This window comes from Macrosteles quadrilineatus, unplaced genomic scaffold (assembly GCF_028750875.1).
Source record: "Macrosteles quadrilineatus isolate MER2022 unplaced genomic scaffold, UCM_ALF_1.0 Scaffold_8__2_contigs__length_117827958, whole genome shotgun sequence".
Classification (NCBI taxonomy): Eukaryota; Metazoa; Arthropoda; class Insecta; order Hemiptera; family Cicadellidae; genus Macrosteles; species Macrosteles quadrilineatus.
Window position 1 is genome coordinate 10,991,871 of NW_026542601.1, and position 23,926 is coordinate 11,015,796.

The following is a 23,926-nucleotide window of genomic DNA, read 5'->3' on the forward strand; positions in this document are numbered from 1 at the left end:
TTGAATTGTATGCAGATTTTAAAAGTTGTAATTTAGTTTGTCTCTTAGTGTACGTTTTGTAGGTATATTTTTGCCTGATATTCATAATAAGGCGTAAAATCAGTTCTAACTACAGATGGGTGAATCGTAAAAGTTGACCATATATCATAAACTAACTCAAAATAAAACATAAATTAAAATTTTTTAAACTAGGAAAGAAGTGATAATTTGTTCAATAGATGACAACTATCAGACTGAATAAACATATAATATGACAACATTCAGTTTTCAAATAGATAAATTTACACGTTTCCCAACACAATCCTAAATTTTATATCAATGTGATGGTAAGGTTATCCAATAGTACAAATTAAGTCAAATAACTGTATCCATTTAATTTAATCAGGTAGAGTTTAATTCAGTACCGACCAACTCCGTAGAGGGATATTCGGTTGATGTTTTCTAAATATTCCTGTCTCTTGGTATTTCCCCCTTCTCCTTAAACGCACGCTTTAACATGGCTGTCAAGATAATGAGTTGGGATTTCACGCAAACAAATTTCCCTGTAAAGTATTTGAATTTAAATACATTAATTATTACTATTAATTATTTTACTATACAATATAATTATTACTAGGTGGAATAATCTGAATATTTTATTACTTTTTTCATTAGAAAAACACTCTATACTTTTTGGAAAACCTACGCAGTAAGGACTTAGCAGTACGACGGAAAATAGTAATTACTGTAATTCACTTTAGTACGACTCAAATAAATTTTTTTCTTTACGTCCCAACTTCACATCCTAGGACGCTAGTTCTAGCCCGGAACGGTTTTACACATTACTTCAGGCTGGTCCTAGTGGGTTGCGGCATTATCACATGGATAAAGTCCATTGGTGGTTGGTGGTATTTGAATTCGGGAGCTTGGGCACCGAAGCTCCACACTATACCACTAGACTAGCTCGCTCCCTGCCAAATACCAATTGAATATATTGAAACAAAACCATACTAAGTAAAGGCGAACAAGCACGATAGTAGATATGAGTGCTATTATAATTACAAGCCAGTAAAGGTACATAGATAGAAACATTGTATCAGTGCCTTACAGAAATCAGAATACTCTAGACTCACACAATCAATGCAAATTATTAACAACAGCAACATTTAAATTGATAGCCACAAATTTAAACGTGAAAACTACATTTTACAGATCAAACTTAGCAATCAATATCTTGTAACTAATATTTTGAGACATTTTGATAACTTAAACTAATGTACAATATACACTTTGTTCTGTAGAATAATATAATTAATTGAGTAAGAAGATAACTAATTGTCAAGACTGAGGAGACATTGTTCGCTGTGATGTTTTACTTTGGAGCCTACGAAAAACCGTATTTTGGAGTGGTATGGGTTCCAAAATATAATACTAGATCCATTTTACATTGCTATCTATAAACCACGGCTGTCTCGTCCTAACCGTTAGCACAAATAAGACAAAAAATATCGTGTTTATTATTGATCCAACAAGAGTCCATCATTTCATTTACACTAAAATATATTTCTTTCCGATAGTCTTTAGGGGGTAGCGGATTTTTATCCCCCTGGAATTTTACCCCCTGGGCAAACGTGACGTCACAAACCAGGGGGTAAAATTCCGGCCGCGAACTTTTGAGTTTCGCGACATCAGCTCGATGGATTAAACGCGGAATTAAACATATATTTTCACGGTTGTGAGTTTAATCAGAACACATCAAATTATAAAAACCTAGAATGTACGGCCCGGATTTTTACCCCCGGAATTTTACCCCCGGAATTTTACCCCCCGGAATTTTACCCCCCGGAATTGTACCCCCTGGCCAGATATAAATTAGTGAGAATGATTAATTATCATCATTCAGTTTTAATTTAATGGTAAACATTTTATTATTAAGTAGCCTATCTTAATTTATATGTAACATTAACTAATCGAACAGGGTTTTAATATTAATTTTGAGATTCGAGTGTCAGGATTCGGTCTTTGAAGCCAACTGTTGGTTAATATGATCAAAATAAAACAGCGAATTCTGTTTACTTAGTTGAGATTAAAAAATAAATAAATAAAGATAGGCTACTAAATAATGAAATGTTTACAATTAATTAAAAACAGAAATAAGAAAATCAATCATTCAATTTCTAAAATCAGCCAGGGGGTAAAATTCCGGGGGTAAAAATCCGGCCCGTACATCTTCAGTTGCCTAAACGCTAGTTATATGGACGGGAGGTAAAATTCTGGTTTTTATCGCTAATCTAATTAATCACGCTCTGACTATTTTCATTAGACTTCCAAATCCGCGGGGGTAAAATTCCGGCCGCGAACAAACTTTTGGCCACTCAGGTTACTACGTCATAGTGACGTCAGCTTTGCCCAGGGGGTAAAATTCCAGGGGGATAAAATTCCGGCGACCCGTCTTTAGCACACTGTGTCTGCAGTCTCTTAAAAAAATGTTATAACCATAATATATTATTTATAGCCTGTCATGTTTTGGAAAATATATTGTGTAATGAATCAGATTGTTCATTTGGATATTTCACCACATAAAACCAATTAGGGTTGGTGTGACATTTTGGGGGGTGTTAGTGAGGTTTGGGGGGGGGGGCAGTAATGAGGTCAAAAGCGCTCCAAAACTGGGTGATGACGTCGTTGTATCCACAGCTAATTTGAGATCTTTAGAGCGAAACGGCTAAGCATAGGGTACGATTGCAGGTAGGCTACGATGGTTTTACAGGTTAAAAAATCAATTATGGATTTTAATGGGTGGAAATTAATTAACAGAATGGTTGTAGGCCTACATTGTTGTATTCTGTAAAGAGATGCATGGAAAAATATGTTTGTAATGTTTGCATGTTGGTCAATTACGTTGTGAAACAATTCTCTATATGAGTGGTTATTGGACCCAGTATCTACTATAAAATGAAAGATACAACGATAACGAAACAGTTTTGGGAGAATGTAGATCTATTAAAATCTCATATTTAACATTTAAAAGCAGCACTGAATACCATCAGTAGTTTTTAAAAAGGTAATTTTACTAGTTTAATTTTTATTGCACGGTAGAAACAGGAAATAAATACATTAAAAATAAAATATTTATTAAATCAATACATATACGTTTATCTAATAAGTCATTGTTTAAAAGAGATATTTTCTATAAACTTGATCTGTTAGTATAATTTTAGTGCAATCTGTCAAGGTCATGCAAATAAAAAAATTTAGTAGATTTATCACATAAATAATAATAAAATCTCATGTAGCCTAATAATTCCTTACTAGTGTACATGTTACTCGAATTCGAGCAATTTCAAAGTATTACAGGAGTTCAAAAAGAATAACGCTATAAAACGGATATTTACAATGAGTTCAAAACAGACAACTCAAAGATTACCATTGTGTAACTCACGATGTATATAACAGTAATTAACATTTCTTGTAAATATTTCATATTTAATAACCTGGTATTGCTTTTTGATGTTTTCTACAAACATTTCCTGACTTATAGCCATATAAGGTTGTCCATGTTTATCTTCGTTATTGGTAAAAAAGGAATTCCTGCCGGTTTTCTCCTTCTCAAAATGCCTCGCTGTACAGGCAACACAAATCATTGATAGAGGGCCAATTGATAACGAAAAGTCGTTTTGGGGTAGTGTTAGGGCGCATTTGTAACCTAATAGTTGAGATTATCCATAGTCAGGTGCCGACTGTCATGAGTTAAGCCTATTACGCACCACTGTTCTGTAGCTGCGGTCGTTATCACGATTACGCCTCCGTCTATGTTTTGTTGTCGTCACTTCTGAGACATTTAAAAGAAAAAAAAAACAACAAATAAACAAATTATAGCTACACAAAACAACGATAAATGCGCAAATTTAAGTTACAATCATGCTAACACGATCCGTCATAGCGACACAAAACAACGATAAAAACACAAATTTCAGATACAACCATACTAACACGATCCGTCTTGGGGGTTATGTTTACACAAACTCAAATAGTAAATAAATGTACTGCTCAATGCGTTTCAATCGATGGTTTCATTGAATTGAAAAATAAATAACAGCAATTAAATTATACAGCTGATCAAAATGTAAGCGATTATGTTCTCCATAAGGATAACATGGGAACTTTCAAAGCCACTGGGGCAGAGCCCTAGGGGCGTTTTCAAAAATGTAAGGCCAGTTTGCAAATGTACGCAACACGCTCTTTCCAATGAGACGTCAATGAATAAAATCGGTTAAGAAATGGCGGAGGAGTTCAACCGACAAAGTTTCATGTAGCGTATTAATTATATAGATTTGGGTCGAAATATTTATTTAGGTGGCATCTCCATCTTAATTGATGGTGATTATTAAAATAATAGAGAAAATGATTTATCTGAAAACTTGCCATATACAAGCAACTCATGAGTTTCTAAATAAACCCTGTAGTGTATTGCTTAATTTCGTTGGAACATCGACAGTGATGCCAACCCCTCGGGAGGCTAACCAACAGTTCATCTACAAAGTGACTCCATGTGTGGGGGGTGGAAGGTCGACGGTTAATGTTATATTGAGTTAAATTTGTTCAGTTTACCCTACTTTTTGTGGAATTATATATATATATTGATGCGTTTAACTCTTATTTGACAATATCATCTTCTTGATGGAGGATGTTCTATGGTAAACATTAAAATAACCCCGCCGCAGCAAACCTGCAAACTTAGCGAATTTCCATTCACCTCATTGGATTTACACTAAAATGTCTCCTTAAAAATATAAAATGTATTCCCTATTTAAACAGAATTAGCTTAACCAGTACTTAGGTTTGCTGCAACAGGGAGGGTAAAAAAGTTTTTTTAATGTAAAATGTTAAAAGGTACTGTAGTTTAGTAAGAAATTAATGTATTTTCCAAATTTGATCAAAATATGTTCATAAACAAGCAAACTACAACAGTTGACTTATTCTCCATAAGAATAACATGGGAATTTTAAAATTAAATTTTTTTTGAATTTTCTCCGTAACAATTAGGCGCATAATAACGCTTCAATATACTAAATTATTTGTTTTTTTAAGCTCTACAAAATGGTTTGGAAAGAAATTGTGAGTTTTTTGTTTTTAGGGTCAAAAATGCGAAAAACCTATTTTTACCCCATAAAACCCCCCATAAACCCCCGTTCCCATAGTCCGATCATGCTGGTTCGCGAACTCAATCAAGTTTATCCCGCCTTACACATTTAAACCAAATTTTATCAAAATCGGACAAAAATTACTCAAGTTATCGTGCGGATAGACACACACACATATATATATATATCTATATATAGACTAGCTGTGCCCGCGGGCTTTGCCCCGCTTAACTTCATAAGTATTTGCATGGCTCAATCACGTCCTGGTTGAAGTTCGTTCGGTACGCTCACTCACCTTCAGGTTGGAAATCGTTCGCTGCGCTCACTTGTTTCCAGGTTAGCTCGTTCGCTACGCTTACTCGCCTCCAGGTTGATGTTCGTTCGCTACGCTCACTCACCTTTTGATTGCAAATTAGCTCTTGTCAAAAATTTTAAAAAGTCATCCCTTTTATTGTTTATAATACTTTGATAAAGGTTTTTATGTTTTAATATTTAACATTGGAGAATTTAAACGTTGTTAAGTGCACAGGTGTGCTGCGATTGGGGTTTAATACATTTGGACTTATTCAAAAGTAAAATAGTTTTCTGTGCTGCACTCTGAAGAAACACTGTGGCACTATTTCAAATCATGACTAATGCCAATACAGAATGTTGTAATTATTCAAACCTACAAAACAGTTGGTAAAAGTAAACATCTGCTTTTAAATTATATTTATTTGTAAACATTGTAGATCAAAAAGTCTGACATTGTCCCACTTAAAACCCTCTGGGGCAGAGCCCTTTTGATAGATCTGCACCAAACTTCACCCTTGAAAGATGCTTAATAATGCCTGAAAGTTTCATTACAATCTGTCGAGCGGTTTCGGAGTCCATAACGTATATACATACACACACACATACATAGTTCCTCTTTTATAGATATAGATATATATATACATATATAAAAATTTGAACGAATGGTGTTTTTTGCCTCTGGGGACATCAAAATGAAAAAGTAAATCGGTCCCGGGCCTAGGTCTTACCATGAGACCTACGGTAATAGCTACTTCCCTAAAGGGAAATTCGCTAATATAAGTAGTGAAAAAAACTGGGATTTTTTAAGAAGATGGTCAATACTATTATCTTGTAATATGCAAGTCAGTTTGATCAGATCAGGTTTATTCAGGTAATATAAGGTTAGGATATGCTAGGTTAGGGTAGGGTAGGTTAGGTTAGGTTAGGTCAGGTCAGGTTCTTCTACGTTAGATTATGATGGTTTATACTCACTTCATTTGCATTGTGGACGATTTGACTTTATTGACTCTCCTTTTAAAATTACAAACGTTAATTAACTAATACATTAGTAAGATCTAAAAATACTCCCAGTGGTAAGCATTTAATAACCTACAGACTTAGCGAATCTCCATTTGCCTAATTGGATTTACACAAAAATGTCTTCTTAAAAATATCACATTTTTTCCCTATTAGTTTAACGAGTACTCTAGGTTTGCTGCAACAGGGAGGGTAAAAAAGTATTTTATGTTAATAGTTTAGTATGAAATAAATGCATTTTTCCAAATGTGATCAAAATATGCTCATAAACAAGCAAACTACACAGTTTACTTATTCTCTATAAGAATAAGATGGGAATTTTAATTTTTTTTTTTTTTAATTTTCTCCGCATAATAACACTCCAATGTATTAAAATATTTGTTTTTTTTAAGCTCTACAAAAACGTTTGGAAAAAAATTGCTAAATTTTATGTTTTTAGGGCAAAAAATGAGAAAACCCCATTTTTACCACATAAATCCCCCCAAAACCCCCGTTCCCACGGTCCGATCATGCTGGTTTGTGAACTCGTTCGAATAAATGTACGTTTGAACGGTTATACGAATTACCATCAAAATCGGATCAGTTTTGCTTGAGTTATCGTCCTAATGGATACACACATATATATATACCCGGGTGTCCAAAACCACCCGTACACCCCTTTCAAAACGGTGGAAACATTTTCTTACAAACAAAAAATAATACAGAACTAGCTAAATTGGGTACGGTCTACCGAATGGTGATAATTTCAAATCCAAAATCACACCGGAAGTGGCTTTTTCAGACCGGAAGTTGACTTTTTTAAATGTAAGCTACCAATTTTGATTACAGAATCGGATTCTACGTTAAAAAATACATCACTTTTGTATAAAACATGTTTTGAAGAAACGAGTTTTCTACCTCCAATCCCCTATCAAAGTCAATAATTTTGGGTCATTCATCTGCCAAAGTTGCTTGAAACAATAATAGAGAAAAAATAATAATAAATATTACATAAAGACATATGATGAATAGAATCAGCTGTTTATTGTAAACACCTTAGTAATTGAGTAACAGCTGGTCTAAACATTGCTTAATATCACATTTTATAAAAAAATTATTTGTTTTTACATTAGAATGGTCAAATGTAAAAACAAATGATTTAAACAAAAATTAAATTAAGCAATGTGTAGACCAGCTGTTACTCAATTACTAAGGTGTTTACAATAAACAGCTGATTCTATTGATCATATGTCTTTATGTAATCTTTGTTATTTGTTTTTCTCTATTATTGTTTCCAGTAACTTTGACAGATGAATGACCCAAAATTATTGACTTTACAGTAATAGGGGATTAGAGGTAGAAAACTAGTTTTTTCAAAAAATGTTTTATACAAAAGTTATGTATTTTTCAACGTATAATCCGATTCTGTAATCAAAATTGGTAGCTTACATTTAAAAAAGTCAACTTCCGGTCTGAAAAAGCCACTTCCGGTGTGATTTTGGATTTGAAATTATCACCATTTGGTAGACCGTACCCAATTTAGCTAGTTTTTTATTATTTTTTGTTTGTAAGAAAATGTTTCCAACGTTTTGAAAGGGGTGTATGGTTGGTTTTGGACACCCGGTATATATGTGGTGTTTTTGGCCTCTAGGGACTTCAAAATTAAAAAGTAAATCGGTCCCGGGCTCAGGTCTTTCCATGAGTACTACGGCAATAGCTTATTCCCTATATGGGAAATTCGCTAAAACACAGATATAATATACATATATATATATATATATGTGCAAACTAATTATATCAGCTACTAAGTAAAAGCTCGCAAACACTTACATGATTTCGAGAAGGACGAGTTTTAAATCACGCAAGTGCATTCTGCATAGTAATTGTCTCACTATCAGAGCATATCCATGTAATTAACAAGCATTCCGCACTCGACAGAACCAACAGCTGTTTGTTAACCGATGGTAATTACCATTGACATTGACATTCAGTGAATATCGTACTGATTACCACCATTGCCACAAGTTTTGGCAGTTCTGATGGGGAATGCAAAACACAAAGATTCCACATTAACTCTCAGCATTAATAATGTTTGATTAACCATTTAAATGTAATAATTCATAGTTTATTTCTTGAAACATTTTCTGGAGAACTTTGATATCTGTGTATGTGTGTGTTGGGGGGGGGGGATTCAGACGTAGGCTAAAATATTTGTGAACAGTTACTTTTGTTCAAATTTAGGTGATGACATTAACATATAAATGCTATTTTTCAAACAGTACATGTATCACTTCCATGGAGGCCTAATTAAGGCCAAAAAGTATTTTTGTATATAGCTTCAAAAAACTGAATTTTGACATTCCCAACGCTTTATATTCATTACAGAATTTAAACTATGAAGTAGAACGATGATTTATTATAAAAGGGATTTCTCCAGTTCGGGTTTTGTACTTTACAAAAAAAATGTATCAATTGCATACGTTTTTGATATGACTTAACTTTTGTAGCCTTCTATTTCAAAGTTCAAAATTGTGTTACACGTTAAAATAATAACAAAAATATTCACACACATTTCGAAGTGAACACAATATTGGACGTACACAATGTAAAGAACTAGTATCTTATACATTTACTTTAATATGTAAAATATGGGGAGCGAGCTGGTCTAGTATTTAGAGCGCGGGACTTTGGTCCAAGAGGTCCCGGGTTCAAATCCCGCCAAATCACCAATGGATTTTATCTAAGTGATAATGCCGCAACCCCTAGGTCTAGCCTAAAGTAATGTGAAAAAATCCCAGTCTCGTGCCTACCGTCCTAGAACAAAAAAAAATAAGTAAAATATACCTCAAGACGTAAACTTATCAATTAAGCTAAACAATTTCCCTAACACCTAGTGAGGGGTTGAAGGAGTTTTTCTTCCCAGAGTCACAAATTGGCCGTGACTAAACTCATTCGCCCGCCAAGCCAGTTTAACGCAGATTGCCCCTATTTACCCTCCCCAAATTATAAAGGAACATTAGCTTTTACGTTCGCATTATCGACATTAGTTGATGCTTTCAAGCTCGGCTCGTTTCGTGAAATTGTCAGTGATAGCCAATGGTAGGTAATTTTAAGTCATTTATGCACAGAGGAAAAACTTTTATAACTGTACTCTCTAAAATTACCCACCTTAATTGGTTTCTATTCGATATAATAAAGTGTGCATTAGTGTTATGAATATGAATAATATAAGGGTACGTCTTGGATTAATCTTATAACCTAATGTGCAAGAGTAAAAGATTATTCTGTCCTCAAAATGTACGATGTACAAGAGAGATTCTAGAATCTAAAATTTATTTTTACAATACCCTATAGATTTGCAACATGTTTCTTGAAAACCTTTTTTCTCAGCTCTTGTGCATCGCAGGGAAAATCTACCCATACTGCTAGAAAGGTATTTTTCTGTAGTTGTGCAGAAAAAATAAGCACAAATAAAAAGAATTATTTACATGGGCCTTATAGGTTAACATGTTGGTGACGAAATAAAAACGAAATATAAACAGAAAATCAAAACAAATGGAAGAAATTCCAAGTACGTGTTTTATTTACAGCGTGGGTGAAAATAGAAAAGCTGTTCATTACATATTTTTGGTTGAGTTTTCGACCACTGGACGACATCTAGTATTGATTAATAACACATCTTTGTTTCTCTTTCTAAATGTTCACAACCTGGTTTGATTTAAAACTCAAAATTATTTGATTAAAGCGTTTGGATTGAAAATTTTCACAGTCAAAACTGACTAAGATGTCTTGGATGTTTATAAGTTGATTTTTTGTTAAACTGTAATTCAGTAAATATATGTCATAGTGTTTTGAAGACATTTATTTCGTTCATCTTCTCACATTTATACACACGACTTAAATGAATCAGTGCAGAACACAGCAACGTATGTTGTATGCATTGTGATTTCAACTAGATGTTTAAGGTTGACTAGAGCAACATGCTGTCAATACATTTGATGATAACAAACATATAGGAAGCTGCGTCACAATCAGGCTTGTCTGTTTGTTGCTGATTGTTCTCGACTATCAGCGCAAATATTACAGTGATCATCACGTTATCTGAGTTAATGATGAGTACCTACGTACCTACTAGCGATCAAGTTTTGGTTTAGTTATAGAATAATAATAAACTGTACCTAACGCTTTGGTTACAGTTTAGAAAGTCTGAAGCCAGTTTAGGTGTATACTTTACGCTCGGTAGCGCTGAGTTGTGCTGAAGCCGGTTGCATATATTTTAGGAGTGAATAAAGCAGCTGTAAATGTTTCGTTGGTTACAGGGAAGGATACCACGCAATCATGTTTTAGAAATCAAGCGGTTCAAAGAAAAAAATTATAAACAAATTTTCGATAATTGCACTCTAGTGGTACCGGATTACAAGAGTGGACAGTGGGTAAATTTTGTATACTTTAACATTGTAATACTGTTAATACTGTTCGATGAAATGGTGACCATACTTGTATATATAGGTAATTGTATATTTTACTACATCATCCATAAAATGTAAAATCCAATGTATGTCGTTTGTCGTTTAATTTTCCTTTATTCGTTACCAAACTTAGAATTGAAAAGTGTCCCATAACAGCATTGTTTACTTTCATAATAGCATAGTTTAACTCATAACAACACGGATAACGGATGAGGTTCAAGGATTGAAAGAGAAGAAGTTAAATTGAAAAGATTTGAACTGCAACTAATCAGCTGTTCATGCTAATTTAATTGTTGAGTGGTGCAATTAGTGTTTGGAACAATGTTTCGTTGCATCACTGTCAGTGGCAATGAGAGGTTATAAACGAAAACGTAACCTCTCTTAGAAGTTATAAGAAGTTATTTTTCGTAATTTAAACACCTTCGTAGGTAAAATAGTGTACGCAACTCACGTAAATAGTGTTAACGCAATCGTTGCGTAAACTACTATTACATTTGAACCAAGCAACCGTTGATAACCATAAAAACACGCCACCATTGTTGATTGCTCTGTGAGGACGGTTGAAAAAATAGGATGGTTATGTACATGAGGGTTGTAATTGTAAGAAGCGATTTGTTGGAGAATAGGCAAGAATACAATACAGTGCAACCTCTAAAAAAATAAAACTGACAAACGTAATGTCTTGCTGTTCCTTAAGCAAACAAAGGAAGAAAGAATAAAGGAGTAAATGCCACTTATAAGAATTGGGCTATAAGAGTTCGTTTTTATTATTTTCATACACAAGATTGCCAACTTATGTCTGGCTTAAGCAGGCCAAATGTGGGTTAATCACTCGGCTGGATACCAAGCAAAGAGACATTCAAATCTTGCCAAGTAGGGTGGTACTTGGTGCTTTCCTTTGATATCAAGTGTGGGTTTTCATAAATGTAAGCTGTTGACATAATACTTAGGCCTATATATTTTGTGAAATATCAATAGACATTATGTCTAATGTCACAATGGGTTGTCACCCATTGTGTATTAAAAATCTGGGTAACTGGAATATGAATATTTTAATTTTGCATTATTGTTAAAAGATTTTCACCAGACTTTCATGTCACGCTGTATATTATTAAATACAAATAATCCTTAATGAAATCCAAATAATGTAATATAAATATTTTTAAGTCAAGCATAAAAAAAATCAAGAAAGAGACGCTGCGAACAAAAATCTTGTGCCTGTATTTAGCGTACCATTATAATACTAAACAACTTATAAAATGTTATATGTATATAAAACATATATCTAGATACTGTAAAGTTATATACAAACTTACCCAAAGTGTTTGTATCAGCAAACGAGAATCTTGGAGCGTTGTGCTGCGGAGTGTGTAAAGAATCATGGTGGGATCCTGGAAAAAAGAAATCCATTTTACATATGTTAAACAACAAATGTATAATTTCGAGATATTTCAAATGAGATGCCTAAAGACCTTTAATTGACAATCAAGTGACAAGTATTATACGTTTAGCAAACATATTCTCTCGCATACCCTACATGCAACACATAAGTTAAAAGTCCTTCAAACTACGGTTAAACAATAAGAAATCCAAATACCCCCGCCACAGTAAACCTGCAGACTAAGCGAATTTCCTTTTACCCGGTATGATTTTTACTCAAATATTCCCTAAAAATTGTCAGATTTATTTAATATTTTAATAACATTAATTTTAGTGAGTGTTTAGGTTTGCTACGGGAAAGATATTGAGGTGGGTTTTTTTTATTGAAATGTTGATGGCTTAGTATTAATTAAACAAAATTGCCAAATTGTATTAAAATATATCGATAAACAAGCAAACTAGTACAGTTTATTTATTTTCCATAAAAATAACATAGGAATTTTAAATTTAAATTTTTTTATTATTTCCACAACCGTTAGCCATACAGAAACGCTCGTATATGCAAAATTATTTCTCTTTTTAAGCACTAAAAAATGGTTTGAAAGGAAATGATGAAATTTTGTGTAATTAGGTAAAAAATGGGGAAAACCAATTTTACCCTTTAAGCCCCTGTTCCCATAGCCCTGAATATGAATTTGAACGGAGGGTGTTTTTGGCCCATAGGGACCTCAAAACGAAAAAGTAAATCAATCCCGGGTTTATGTCTTCCCATGAGACCTACGGTAATAGCTTATACATGGGAAATTCACTAAAACGCGTAATGTAGTATATAGAGCTGTATTGTAGTTTTAAAAGGGCTAGAAAACAATGTAATGTGTAAAGCTTTGTGAAAAACGATACAGTAACCTATTTGGCTTGTGGTTCTTTCTCGCCTTTGAGAGGTTTAACACAACAATATCATACATCAGAAAGTGGCTGTCTTTATATTCCTTGGCAACCCAGATTTGCAAAAGTGAAGTTCTATTGTATATTCTTCCTTATCCCTCCTTTGCATACTAAAATAATGGAGAAAACTAAATGTCTAAACTCCAAAATCGATGTTTGATGAGAAAAGAGTAACTTGCTTGTTAATACGTCTGTCGTGTAGAAGCATATTTCATTTTGATATTTTTGCTTATCTTATTTAGGGCAAAGTTTGATTTGTTATTAATATAAACTAGAGGTCGTCCAGTGGTCGACAACTCAACCAAAAATATGTACAGGCTTCTCTATTTTCCCCCACGCTATAAATAAAACATGTGATTGTAATTTATTCCATTTGTTCTGATTTTCTGTTTATATTTTGTTGTTATTTCGTCACCATGGCAACCCATAAGGCCCATGCACATTGTTAGATTTATTAAAAATTAATTTTTCGTACTTGTTTTTGGATCTATTTCAATTTAAAAGGGATTCTGCACATCTACAGCAAAATATCTTTCTAACAGTGTGCATAGATTTTCCCTGCTATGCACACAAGCTGAGAAAAAAGGTTTTCAAGAAACATGCTTGCCTATTAATATACAGATACCTTGGTATGGTTTAGAGTTTTCTTTGTTTTTAGACCTTTTTCGTTGTTTTAGTAAATTTACTAATCACGTCATCTCATACCACAGTAATGTTGATTTCTCGTAAGTGCAGAATAAATAAGAATACACAGTTATCAAATTGCAAGTCATTATATTATTGGACAGTTGTAGATGTTATGATATAGCTCGGGGAAGACGTAATAAAAAAACACATACTGAACAAAAAACTAGTAGAAAACTTTTTTTGCTCTTACACAATATGAATGCTTTATTTTATGTGGAAATCATATTGAAAAATCTAGATAGTTGTTGAGAACCCTAATGGACTAAATTTCTAACAGTTCTTAGGAAACATTCCTCTTCAATTACATAACCTAGACTTAGTTTTATGCTATAAAGTCGTAATATTGTCACCTCGCTTGCCTACAGTTTTGCAATGACGTGACAGTGGTGCCATTCGCGTGCAACGAAGGGGAACATTTCACCGCCAGCGTTCTTTTTCTTCACTACATTGATCGAACTTCCGGGAATTACCTCCACATGAAGTTCTGTAGAGAAATTCTAACCTAAATTGATACTATCATATATGTCCTATCTATAAAATTTTTATTTATGATTTGAAAACGAACAATTGCTTTATTTTAGTATAAATCTGCTTATATTTCTTCTCCACTCTACCAAACAATTATTCTTATAGTTATACTTAAAATTCATAATTTAATTATATTTTAGACTGCATATCATTTTAAATTATGTAGTGTTGATGTAAAATTAATTAAAAATTAACGCATCACAGCGAATATGGCTGCTTTGATGAGAATATATTCAGATAGGTTTATGAGCTTTGTTCATTAGCTTTTTCATTTTAGGTCACCATCAATCATGGCTATGGAATATCATTAGTGGCATACGCTATAACCCCTTTTATGATTCAAACACATCATATTGAGATATTTTTACTTGTTTTTTTTTATTTAATGGTTTTTTAGCGAATTTCCGTACTAGCCGTAGGTGGTTGAGGCCCTCAAAACACAAAATTTCCCAATTTCACTCTAAAGCTTTTTTAAGAGCTTAAAAACAAATAATCTAGTATATCAAAGTGTTCTCGTACGATTATTGGTAACGGAGAAAATAAAAAAAGTACATTTAAAATTCCCATGCTTTCTTATTGTTGCAGTTTGCTTGTTTATGGATATATTTTGATAAAACCTGGCAAATTTATTTATTGTATACTAAGCTATTAATATTTTACCAAAAACGTCACTTTAATAGTTTCCTTGTAGCAGCAAACCTAGGTACTCTTGAAACCTAATGTTATTTAAATAGATTTAATATAAAATCAATTCAGACAAGTGGAAATTCGCTTAGTCAGCCGGTCTTGCTGTGGCGGGGGTATTTAGCTTACAATTAATGTTATGAAACACATTTTACCTGTCAAAAAGGAAATGTCATTTTACGCTTAAAAACCTAACAAATAAAAACATTGCAAACACCTGTAAAGTAAAAGAATATTTCTTCATTTAATCAAAAGCTTATCTGTTAGCTTATTGTCTTGATTGAGATGGTAAAGTTACAAGTAAATAGAACCATGCAACAATTTAATCAAAGTCCTCCTAAGGGGCGACAAGAATAGCCCAAGCTGTCTAGAGGGTCGTGAGTTGTGGTTACGGCTAAGACAAGACAGAAATAGCCGCACCCTGTAGAGACATAGAGGGCTGTTGATTAAAAACACTACAAAACAACACTTTATCATTGTGGGACCAACAGTTAGTAACACAAAAAATATATTGTTGTATTACTATAATAATTTCCGTCCTGTACCTAAAGCAGATATTTTTAATACTTTTTCATACCTTAGGTCATGAAACACAAATATTTACGTTCCAGAGAGTTTACAAAGGTTTTTTTTACAGGAAATCCTAGTAGAACAAATTGATACTGAGAAATCAAACTATTATGTTTATGCGTGTGTATCATGTAAAAAAATTTCAAAAGATTATTGCGTCAATCACTGAAATTGAAGCAAAATTTGTAAAATCTGTAATTCACATAAAAAATATATAAATGAGTGGTCTTGTAAAAGGTTTAGAGCATGAAATAATTCCTTAGTTTTTCTCAATAAGGTTTTATACAAGTTTTAAATTTGTCTTATTGTAAAGCTGGGATTTAATAACTTATGAGAAATAAACTATGGTAAAATTAATTAATATGGTTATGTACTTTTAGCGAATTTCCCTATAGGGAAGTAGCTATTACCGTAGGTGGCACGGTAAGACCTAGACCCGGGACCGATTTACTCTTTCATTTTGATGTCCCCAGAGGCCAAAAACACCATTCGTTCAAATTTTTATATATGTATATATATATATATATATTTATATATATATATATACGTCCGTGAACGCGATAACTTGAGTACCTAATAATAATAATAATTTAATAATAATTTTAATAATAATAATGGTAATTTTTGTCCGATTTTGATGAAATTTGGTTTAAAGGTATAAAGCGGGATAAACTTGAATGAGTTCGCGAACCAGCATGATCGGACCATGGGAACGGGGCTTTACGGGGGGTAAAATTTTGTTTTTCTCACTTTTGACCCTCAAAACACAAAATTTCCCAATTTCTCTCTTTAGACCTTTTTAAAGAGCTTAAAAAACAAATAATTTAGTATATAAAAGTATTTTTGTTCGGTTATTAGTAACGGAGAAAATTAAAAAAATTGTAAATTTAAAATTCCCATGTTATTCTTATGGAGAATACAGTATTGTCAAATGTTGTTGCTTAATTATGGATATATTTTGATCAAACTTGGCAAATTTATTTATTTTGTACTAAGCTATCAATATTTTACTCAAAAACACACTTTATTAGTTTCCTTGTAGCAGCAAACCTAGGTACTCGTTAAACCTAATGTTATTAAAATATATTTAACTGAAAATCAATTCAGACAAATGGAAATTCGCTTAGTCGGCAGGTTTGCTGCGGCGGGGGTATTTTACTTTTACTTTGAAATGGGGACCTTAGTCTTGCTAGTGACTTAAGGCCGATATATTCCTTAGACACAGCTGTTAATTAATAGCCTATACAGCCAATGGCAGCTAAGGGATACATAAAAATCCCCTTTCTAATAAAATCGTTTTCTAATGAAGTTTATAGTGGAAACTGAATCACATTTCTTCCTTGGTATTGACAAATTGGTCTAATTATCAGGATAGAACTGCGGATAGTTGTAGTAGGCCTACTCACTAGTGCGGACGTAAATCCACACCAGGGAGTATCGTATCCACAGTGAACGCCTATAAATATCCACAATTCGTGACCTCCTAGCAGCTGGGTTACAGGACGACGCCACCGTCCCAGTCAACCAATTTTTTTTACCAAATACTTAACCGAGATTAAACATATCTTTTAGAAATGAGAATAGAGTGAAAATGAGAAACTGTGAATTGAATTTCTGTAGACATCGGGGGTTCATTAAATTGTTGTATTTTAAATTAAATAAATTAATTATTAAGTTTTGATGTAAAATAACACTTTATTGACCAAGTACTTGACTTTGTGTGTTCTCAAATATGGAAGTGAAAGAAGTAGTCATTCGATTGTGATGGACACGCGATATCGACTATAACAGACAACCTTATGAATACATAACTGAGAGGGCATCAAACTAGGGCGGTCTTGTTTTGTTGTACGAAAATACAGTATCTACTTTCTACAACACTGTATAATTTCGAAATCACACTATTAGTGATAATTTATTGTTATAACAATACATTAAATACGTAGAAAGTTAGTTTACTTGAATGGCAATTTTAATGTTTCTGTCCATACTTAAAAATACTACCGTAATGTCTTTGTAGCCTTTTGTTTAAATAAAAAGAGTTTATTTTTTGAGAATACTTATACAACGATAACTTCCTGTAAATATCTGTAAATATTACACCTGATTAGTTTATGTGTTATTTATGTTACATAGGAATCCTTTTGGTGATTTTAAGTGTCACAAATAATATGTAATGCGTAATAATAATAATAGTTTAATATTATTACAATAGTTATAATAATAATAATGTGTAATGTAAATAATGCACTAAATTTGAAAGCCAATTTACACATACAATAGTAATTACATTTATCATTAACAATTTTGTTAATATCGCAAAATTATTCAAGTTTTATGAAAATTAGCAAACCATTAAATTACACGCTACGTAAACACAATTTCACGTATTATTTGGAAATCAATAAGACTTAAATATTGAGGTTGTCTGATACGAAGTCATGTTTTGGTCAATCACTTATATCTCCCCCCCCCTTCCACCCCTACATGTCCAATATCATTCCACCCACCTTCAGTGATATTGGCTGAAACTTTGGAAACGAATTGACTGGCTTTTATATCAAACAAGGTCTGGCTCGAAATAACTAGTATTTGAACAGTTGTCCATTTAAAAAGTCAACTTTAGAAAGAAAATAGTTTGTAAATTACGTCATAGTTTTTGCAATCTGGTTAAAATACAAACAATATGTTTTTAACAAAATCGTCTATCCTTTTTGATAACCCCCTATTCCACATTTTGTAAGTGTATACACACTTTTTTTAAATTACTTAATTTTCATAAATCAGATGAACACCATTTCACGGTATGTTTCTTTAGACTGTATGTAGAGGGCATCTTTAATATTAAAAGAATTTTATGGATTTTGTGTCCAGCAAATCTACCCCTAAATATTTATTTGTATAGGGTATCGTTATTCTCTAGATGTGCTTTTTGGGGGTTTGGATGATATCCCATGAAAGCCCTTCGTCCTATAGGCTTTTAAAATTTAAGAGTTTGTGATGAGTTCTGTTGTCCACCATCTGAACTTTTTTAAGTTACATTTGTTAACATCAAAACAGATGACCATGATACAATTTTGCTTACATCCATACTAATAAAAGGGGAGTTATCTGTAGTTTGTGATGTTTCAGCGAATTCAAGTAAAATGTTGTAATATTATTTGTTATCAATTTAAAGAAGAAAATTAATTAAGTGATATATTGTGTTGTGAGAGGATTTTTGTGTTCTCATAGTATGTTTAATTGATAATCTATGTAATTGAAGTAGAATATTGTAATGCTATTTGTGTAAAATGTTGGATTTTGTGTTTTCATTGTATGTTTCATTAGTATTTGCAATTTTTCTCAGATGCCTCGAGGAGATCGCACTCGCAATGCAAATAATAAGGATATGATGAGACATAATCGATTTCACCCTTATATTAACTATATACAGGGTGTCCGGTCATAAGTGTTAAATAAAATTTTGCATCAAACTACATGGTAATGGCGACATAATGACGCACATTTGAGGTTCACAACCTCAACCGTTAGGGAATAACAAATAAATTTAGGTTTTCCAAAAATTATTGTAGTTGTTATGAAAAAGGTTATATTACTCTGTTAAAAATGCACTAATTGTTAATTTAAATGTCATTTTCAGAATCCTCACAAAATTTTAAATAGATATAACACATAATCGTTGGGGTACGGAAAAATATTCTACTTAAATTTCTTCGTTAAACAATTATTTTTAATACCGACGAAAATTTAAATAACATTCAGCGATTTATTTCTCGGTTACCGAGATCCGCTGAGTTTAACAAATATCACTAAAACTTCCTCATTTAAAGGGCTTTACAATGGTGTATAATAGTTTTTACCAAGTTTCTAATGTAATTCAATCATTGTTGTGAAAAAACATGGTAGGGCAAAGAAAAGCTATTGTGAAGAATAATACATTTAACTGCAGGCAACGAATAACTTGTTTATTTTTTTCTCGCATGCAACGCTTTTTTTATAACTATTAAGCTAAGAAAATAAACATATAGTAGCAAAATGTGTTTGTGATAAAGTAACGGTTATCGTATATTTTTCATATTACAGATAAGGTTTAAATTAACTCGCGGAAGTTCGGTTGTGGCTATAACAAAACTACCCGACATGGATTGGACGTGGAGGAAGTGTGACATGGCCTCCTCGATCTCCAGACTTGAGCCCGTTAGATTTTTTTGTTTGAGGTTACATGTAAAGTCTAGTTTATTCGACTGTTGTAAACTCTGACGTTGAGTTACGGTAGAGAATCTTTGAGGCTGCTGGGAAAGTAAGGGAAAAATTGACGTACGAGGTCACAGTTGGCGCAATTCACAAGCGAGCTAGGGCCTGCTTGCGGGAAAACGGAGGGCACTTTACACCCAAACTGTGATTCCAACTTGTTGTGCTTCGGACGAAGTATGTCATAGATTTGATTTGTATTGTGTGTTTTTACTAATGTATTGTGTTTTTTTAATAACAAATTTTCCAAAGTCTTAACAAAAACTCTTTAGTTTGATGAAAGTGTAGTCTGGTCAATCATTAATAACAAACCCTCATTATCAGTGGTCAGCTCATAAAATAGTAAGTAAAATTCATAATTGTTTACAATATCTGTTTTGGTTTAACCGTGATTTTTCACAATAATACATAAAATTCACCATAGATTTGACAGTAGATAATTGTAGTTATACATCATTGTAAAGCCATTTAAATAAGGAAGTTTTTAGTAATATTTGTTTAACTCAGTGGAACTCGGTAACCGAGAAATAAATTGCTGAATGTTATTTAAATTTTTGTCAATATTAAAAATAATTGTTAAACGAAGAAATTTTAATAGAATTTTTTTATGTACCCCAACGATTATGTGTTATATCTATTTACAATTTTATGAGGATTCTGAAAATGACATTTAAATTAACAATTAGTGCATTTTAAACAGAGTAATATAACCTTTTTCATAACAACTACAATAATGTTTGAAAAATCTTAATTTATTTGTTAATCCCTAACGGTTGAGGTTGGGAACCTTAAATGTGCGTCATTATGTCATCATTACCATGTAGTTTGATGCAAAATTTTATTTAACACTTATGACCGGACACCCTGTATAAAATATATTACGGAATTTGAAGTCACGAAGTGACGCAGGTCGCTAGTTTCAATTATTTGTATTTCTCTCTTGTAGTTTCACCAACTTATAAATATGAAAATTTTATTTTTATCAACAAACAATTTGTATAGAATAAAATAATACACTTGTTAATAACGACTTTTGTAATCAATTATTAATGTGCACACTGAAACCTTGACTGCACAAACAAAATAATTGCCCCAAAAATCGGCGTAAGCGAACTTAACATTGTCAACAATAAATTGAGAGTTTTATCTCCAGTATAAAAAACATTTGTAATGCTAATTCGATAATTTTTTGCTTTGCGTGTTACAAAAAGCAACGGTTGGTATGACTTCAACATCCAACTTATTTAGACAAACCATAAAAGTTGGAATAGAATATTTAAAAGTATACAACGCGGTTTTGAATTAAATTGTAAGGTATCCTGTAATTTATTGAATATATAACAGTATCTAATCTTCGATTTTCGTCATACCGTTATACATTTAGTGGGACAAAAAAAAAATAACTAAGAAATTATAAGCTTAAATAAATTTACGTCTCAGAAATATACCGGACTTGGGAATGGGTTTTGCTGCTGGGAGCAATAAATTTAACGGCAAACATCGCGCTGTCTTGCTGACAGATTAAATACGGTTGAAACTGAAACAGCCATATCAACTGATAATTACCTTGCTGGTGTTAAATTTATTTCCCCGTTTTTTATTTACGAAAGCTAAATCGTTATGCTCTTTCTTTAAAACGTCAATTAAAGTCACAAACTCTTACTATCAAGATGGTTTTAATTTTATGTTTCTGATGGGTTTTATGATCAACACAAATTCTATTCTTGAGGTCTGAATTCTTTTAACGTTTAAAAATCGATTTTATAGACTACGGCTTCATATTAGCTAAGCGTATATTAAATCCATGAGTTAATTGTATATGATAACAGTGACAACTATACCAGTTTGAGATAACCTATAAGAAACCGAAGCTCGTAGTGATCAGATCGTGTGCATCGCAGGGAAAATCTACCCATATTGTGAGAAAAATATTTTCTTGTAGTAGATATGCAGAATACCTTTAAAAATTCAAATAGACTCAAAAATAAGCACAAATTAATTCAAAATTTAAAAAAATTAACATAGGTCTTATGGGTTGCTATGCTGGTGACGAAATAACAACGAAATATAAACAGAAATTTAAACAAATGGAAAATATTCCAATATATGTTTAAATTTACAGCTTGGGGTGAAAATAGAGAAGTCTGTACATTACATATTTTTGGTCAAGATTTCGACCACAAGTTAGAAAAATTAAGTGCTAAAAGATTAGGAGTTAATAAATTGTGCAGGAAATCATATAATCCAATTTGGGTAGAGGAACGTGAAATCAAATAAATGAAGGACACAGCTTAAGATAAGAACTCTTTACTCAAATGAAGCAATTGTCTACAAAGAGAGATTGGACAAAAAAGTCTTAATCAGCATCATACATATTAATGTCTGCCATCCAATTTATTTAGCAGACCAGTGGGATTTTCTGGTTTAGTCTGCAAAATTTCAGTTGTAATATTATTATTGTTAGAGATCTTATTATTGGAATAAAGATTCTTATATATTAATTATGTTCTCAACTCGCTCTTTAGAAATGGGGTAAACTATTACATTATACTTCTTTAAATTAATCAAAACCTGATTGTATAAACCCGTTGAAAAAAATTCAATAAAAACTGGTGGATTTAACAGTTTTTTATTGGTCATATATGAGCTGGAAACGCAAAAATATAGTTCGACCCTTCCTTTTAACTGGAAATCGTATAGATTGTTTTCTGATCTCTTGAATATCAGTGACATTTTCAGAAGGAGAGAAGTTTTGTGTGACCAAGGCTTGCTGGGGAAGAGGTTAAGACTAATTATTTGTAGTGGCTGACGCGGAGTGAGGAGAACAAATAACCACTTAACCCCATTCATACATCAGCGGAGCTCCTGATCTTCTCAAATGAGATTACTTATTCATACAACTGCACCAACATTCCTTCCACTGATTATAGCACAGAAAGTTGCTAATTGCTGCATTTACTTACTTTTGCCGAACTATTTTTACTTTTGCGCACTCTTTTTTGCCACACTCCAGTATTCCAACAAAAAAAAATAAATAAAGTTGCGTGCTGCGGTTTATTTTAAAAATAGCTTTAGAGCTGAAACTAGTCAGTAAAAATCTTAATACATATTTTTTATTTGGGTACGATGTTTTTCAATGTATGATTTTCCTTTATAAATTGATATAAATATATCCTACTAATAATATCCTACTAATATTATAAATGAGAAAGTTTGGATGTATGGATGTATAGATGTATGGATGTATGTTTGTGACAAGTGAACGCGAAAAATACTGGTCGGATTGGGCTGAAATTTGGCATGATGATAGCTCACATTCCCGATTAACATATAGGCATATTCTTATTTCAAAAATCCTTTCGGGCTCCGCCCCAGTGGCTCTGGAGTTTCCCATGTTAACCTTATGAGAAATGAAATTATTGAATCTTAACAGCTGTTTCAATTAAACAAGTTGGTTCTGTTCTGTGATGTTCAATAGCATTAAAGTTACAAAAATTACCAACAGGGTGCAGCACTATTATTTCTTTTACATTTATGACAACAGCTAATTTGCAACCAAAAGGTGAGTGAGCGTAGCGAACGAACTTCAACCTGGAGGCGAGTTAGCGTAGCGAACGAGCTAACCTGAAGGCAAGTGAGCGCAGCGAACGAGCTCCAACCTAAAGGTGAGTGAGCGTAGCGAACGAGCTCCAACCTAAAGGTGAGTGAGCGTAGCGAACAAACTTCAACCAGGACGTGATTGAGCCATGCGAACGAGATAATCTTGAAAATTAAGAAGTTAAACGGGGCAAAGCCCGCGGGTTACAGCTAGTTATAAATAAGAAAGTTTGGATGTATGTTTGTGACAAGTGAACACGAAAAATACTGGTCGGATTGGGCTGAAATTTGGCATGATGATAGCTCACATTCCCGATTAACATATAGGCATATTCTTATTTCAAAAATCCTTTCGGGCTCCGCCCCAGTGGCTCTGGAGTTTCCCATGTTAACCTTATG

The 23,926-nt window shown here is 32.8% G+C and overlaps 1 protein-coding gene across 1 annotated transcript in view; it reads right to left on the bottom strand.

Annotated features, from left to right (window-relative positions):
- Positions 1–23,926, bottom strand: part of LOC128999573 (uncharacterized) — a 133,365-nt gene that overhangs the window by 36,331 nt on the left and 73,108 nt on the right. Inside the window, exon 4 of the mRNA XM_054426148.1 lies at positions 12,199–12,273. Within this exon, the coding sequence (XP_054282123.1) occupies positions 12,199–12,273 (75 nt within the window). The remainder of the gene's footprint in view (positions 1–12,198; positions 12,274–23,926) is intronic.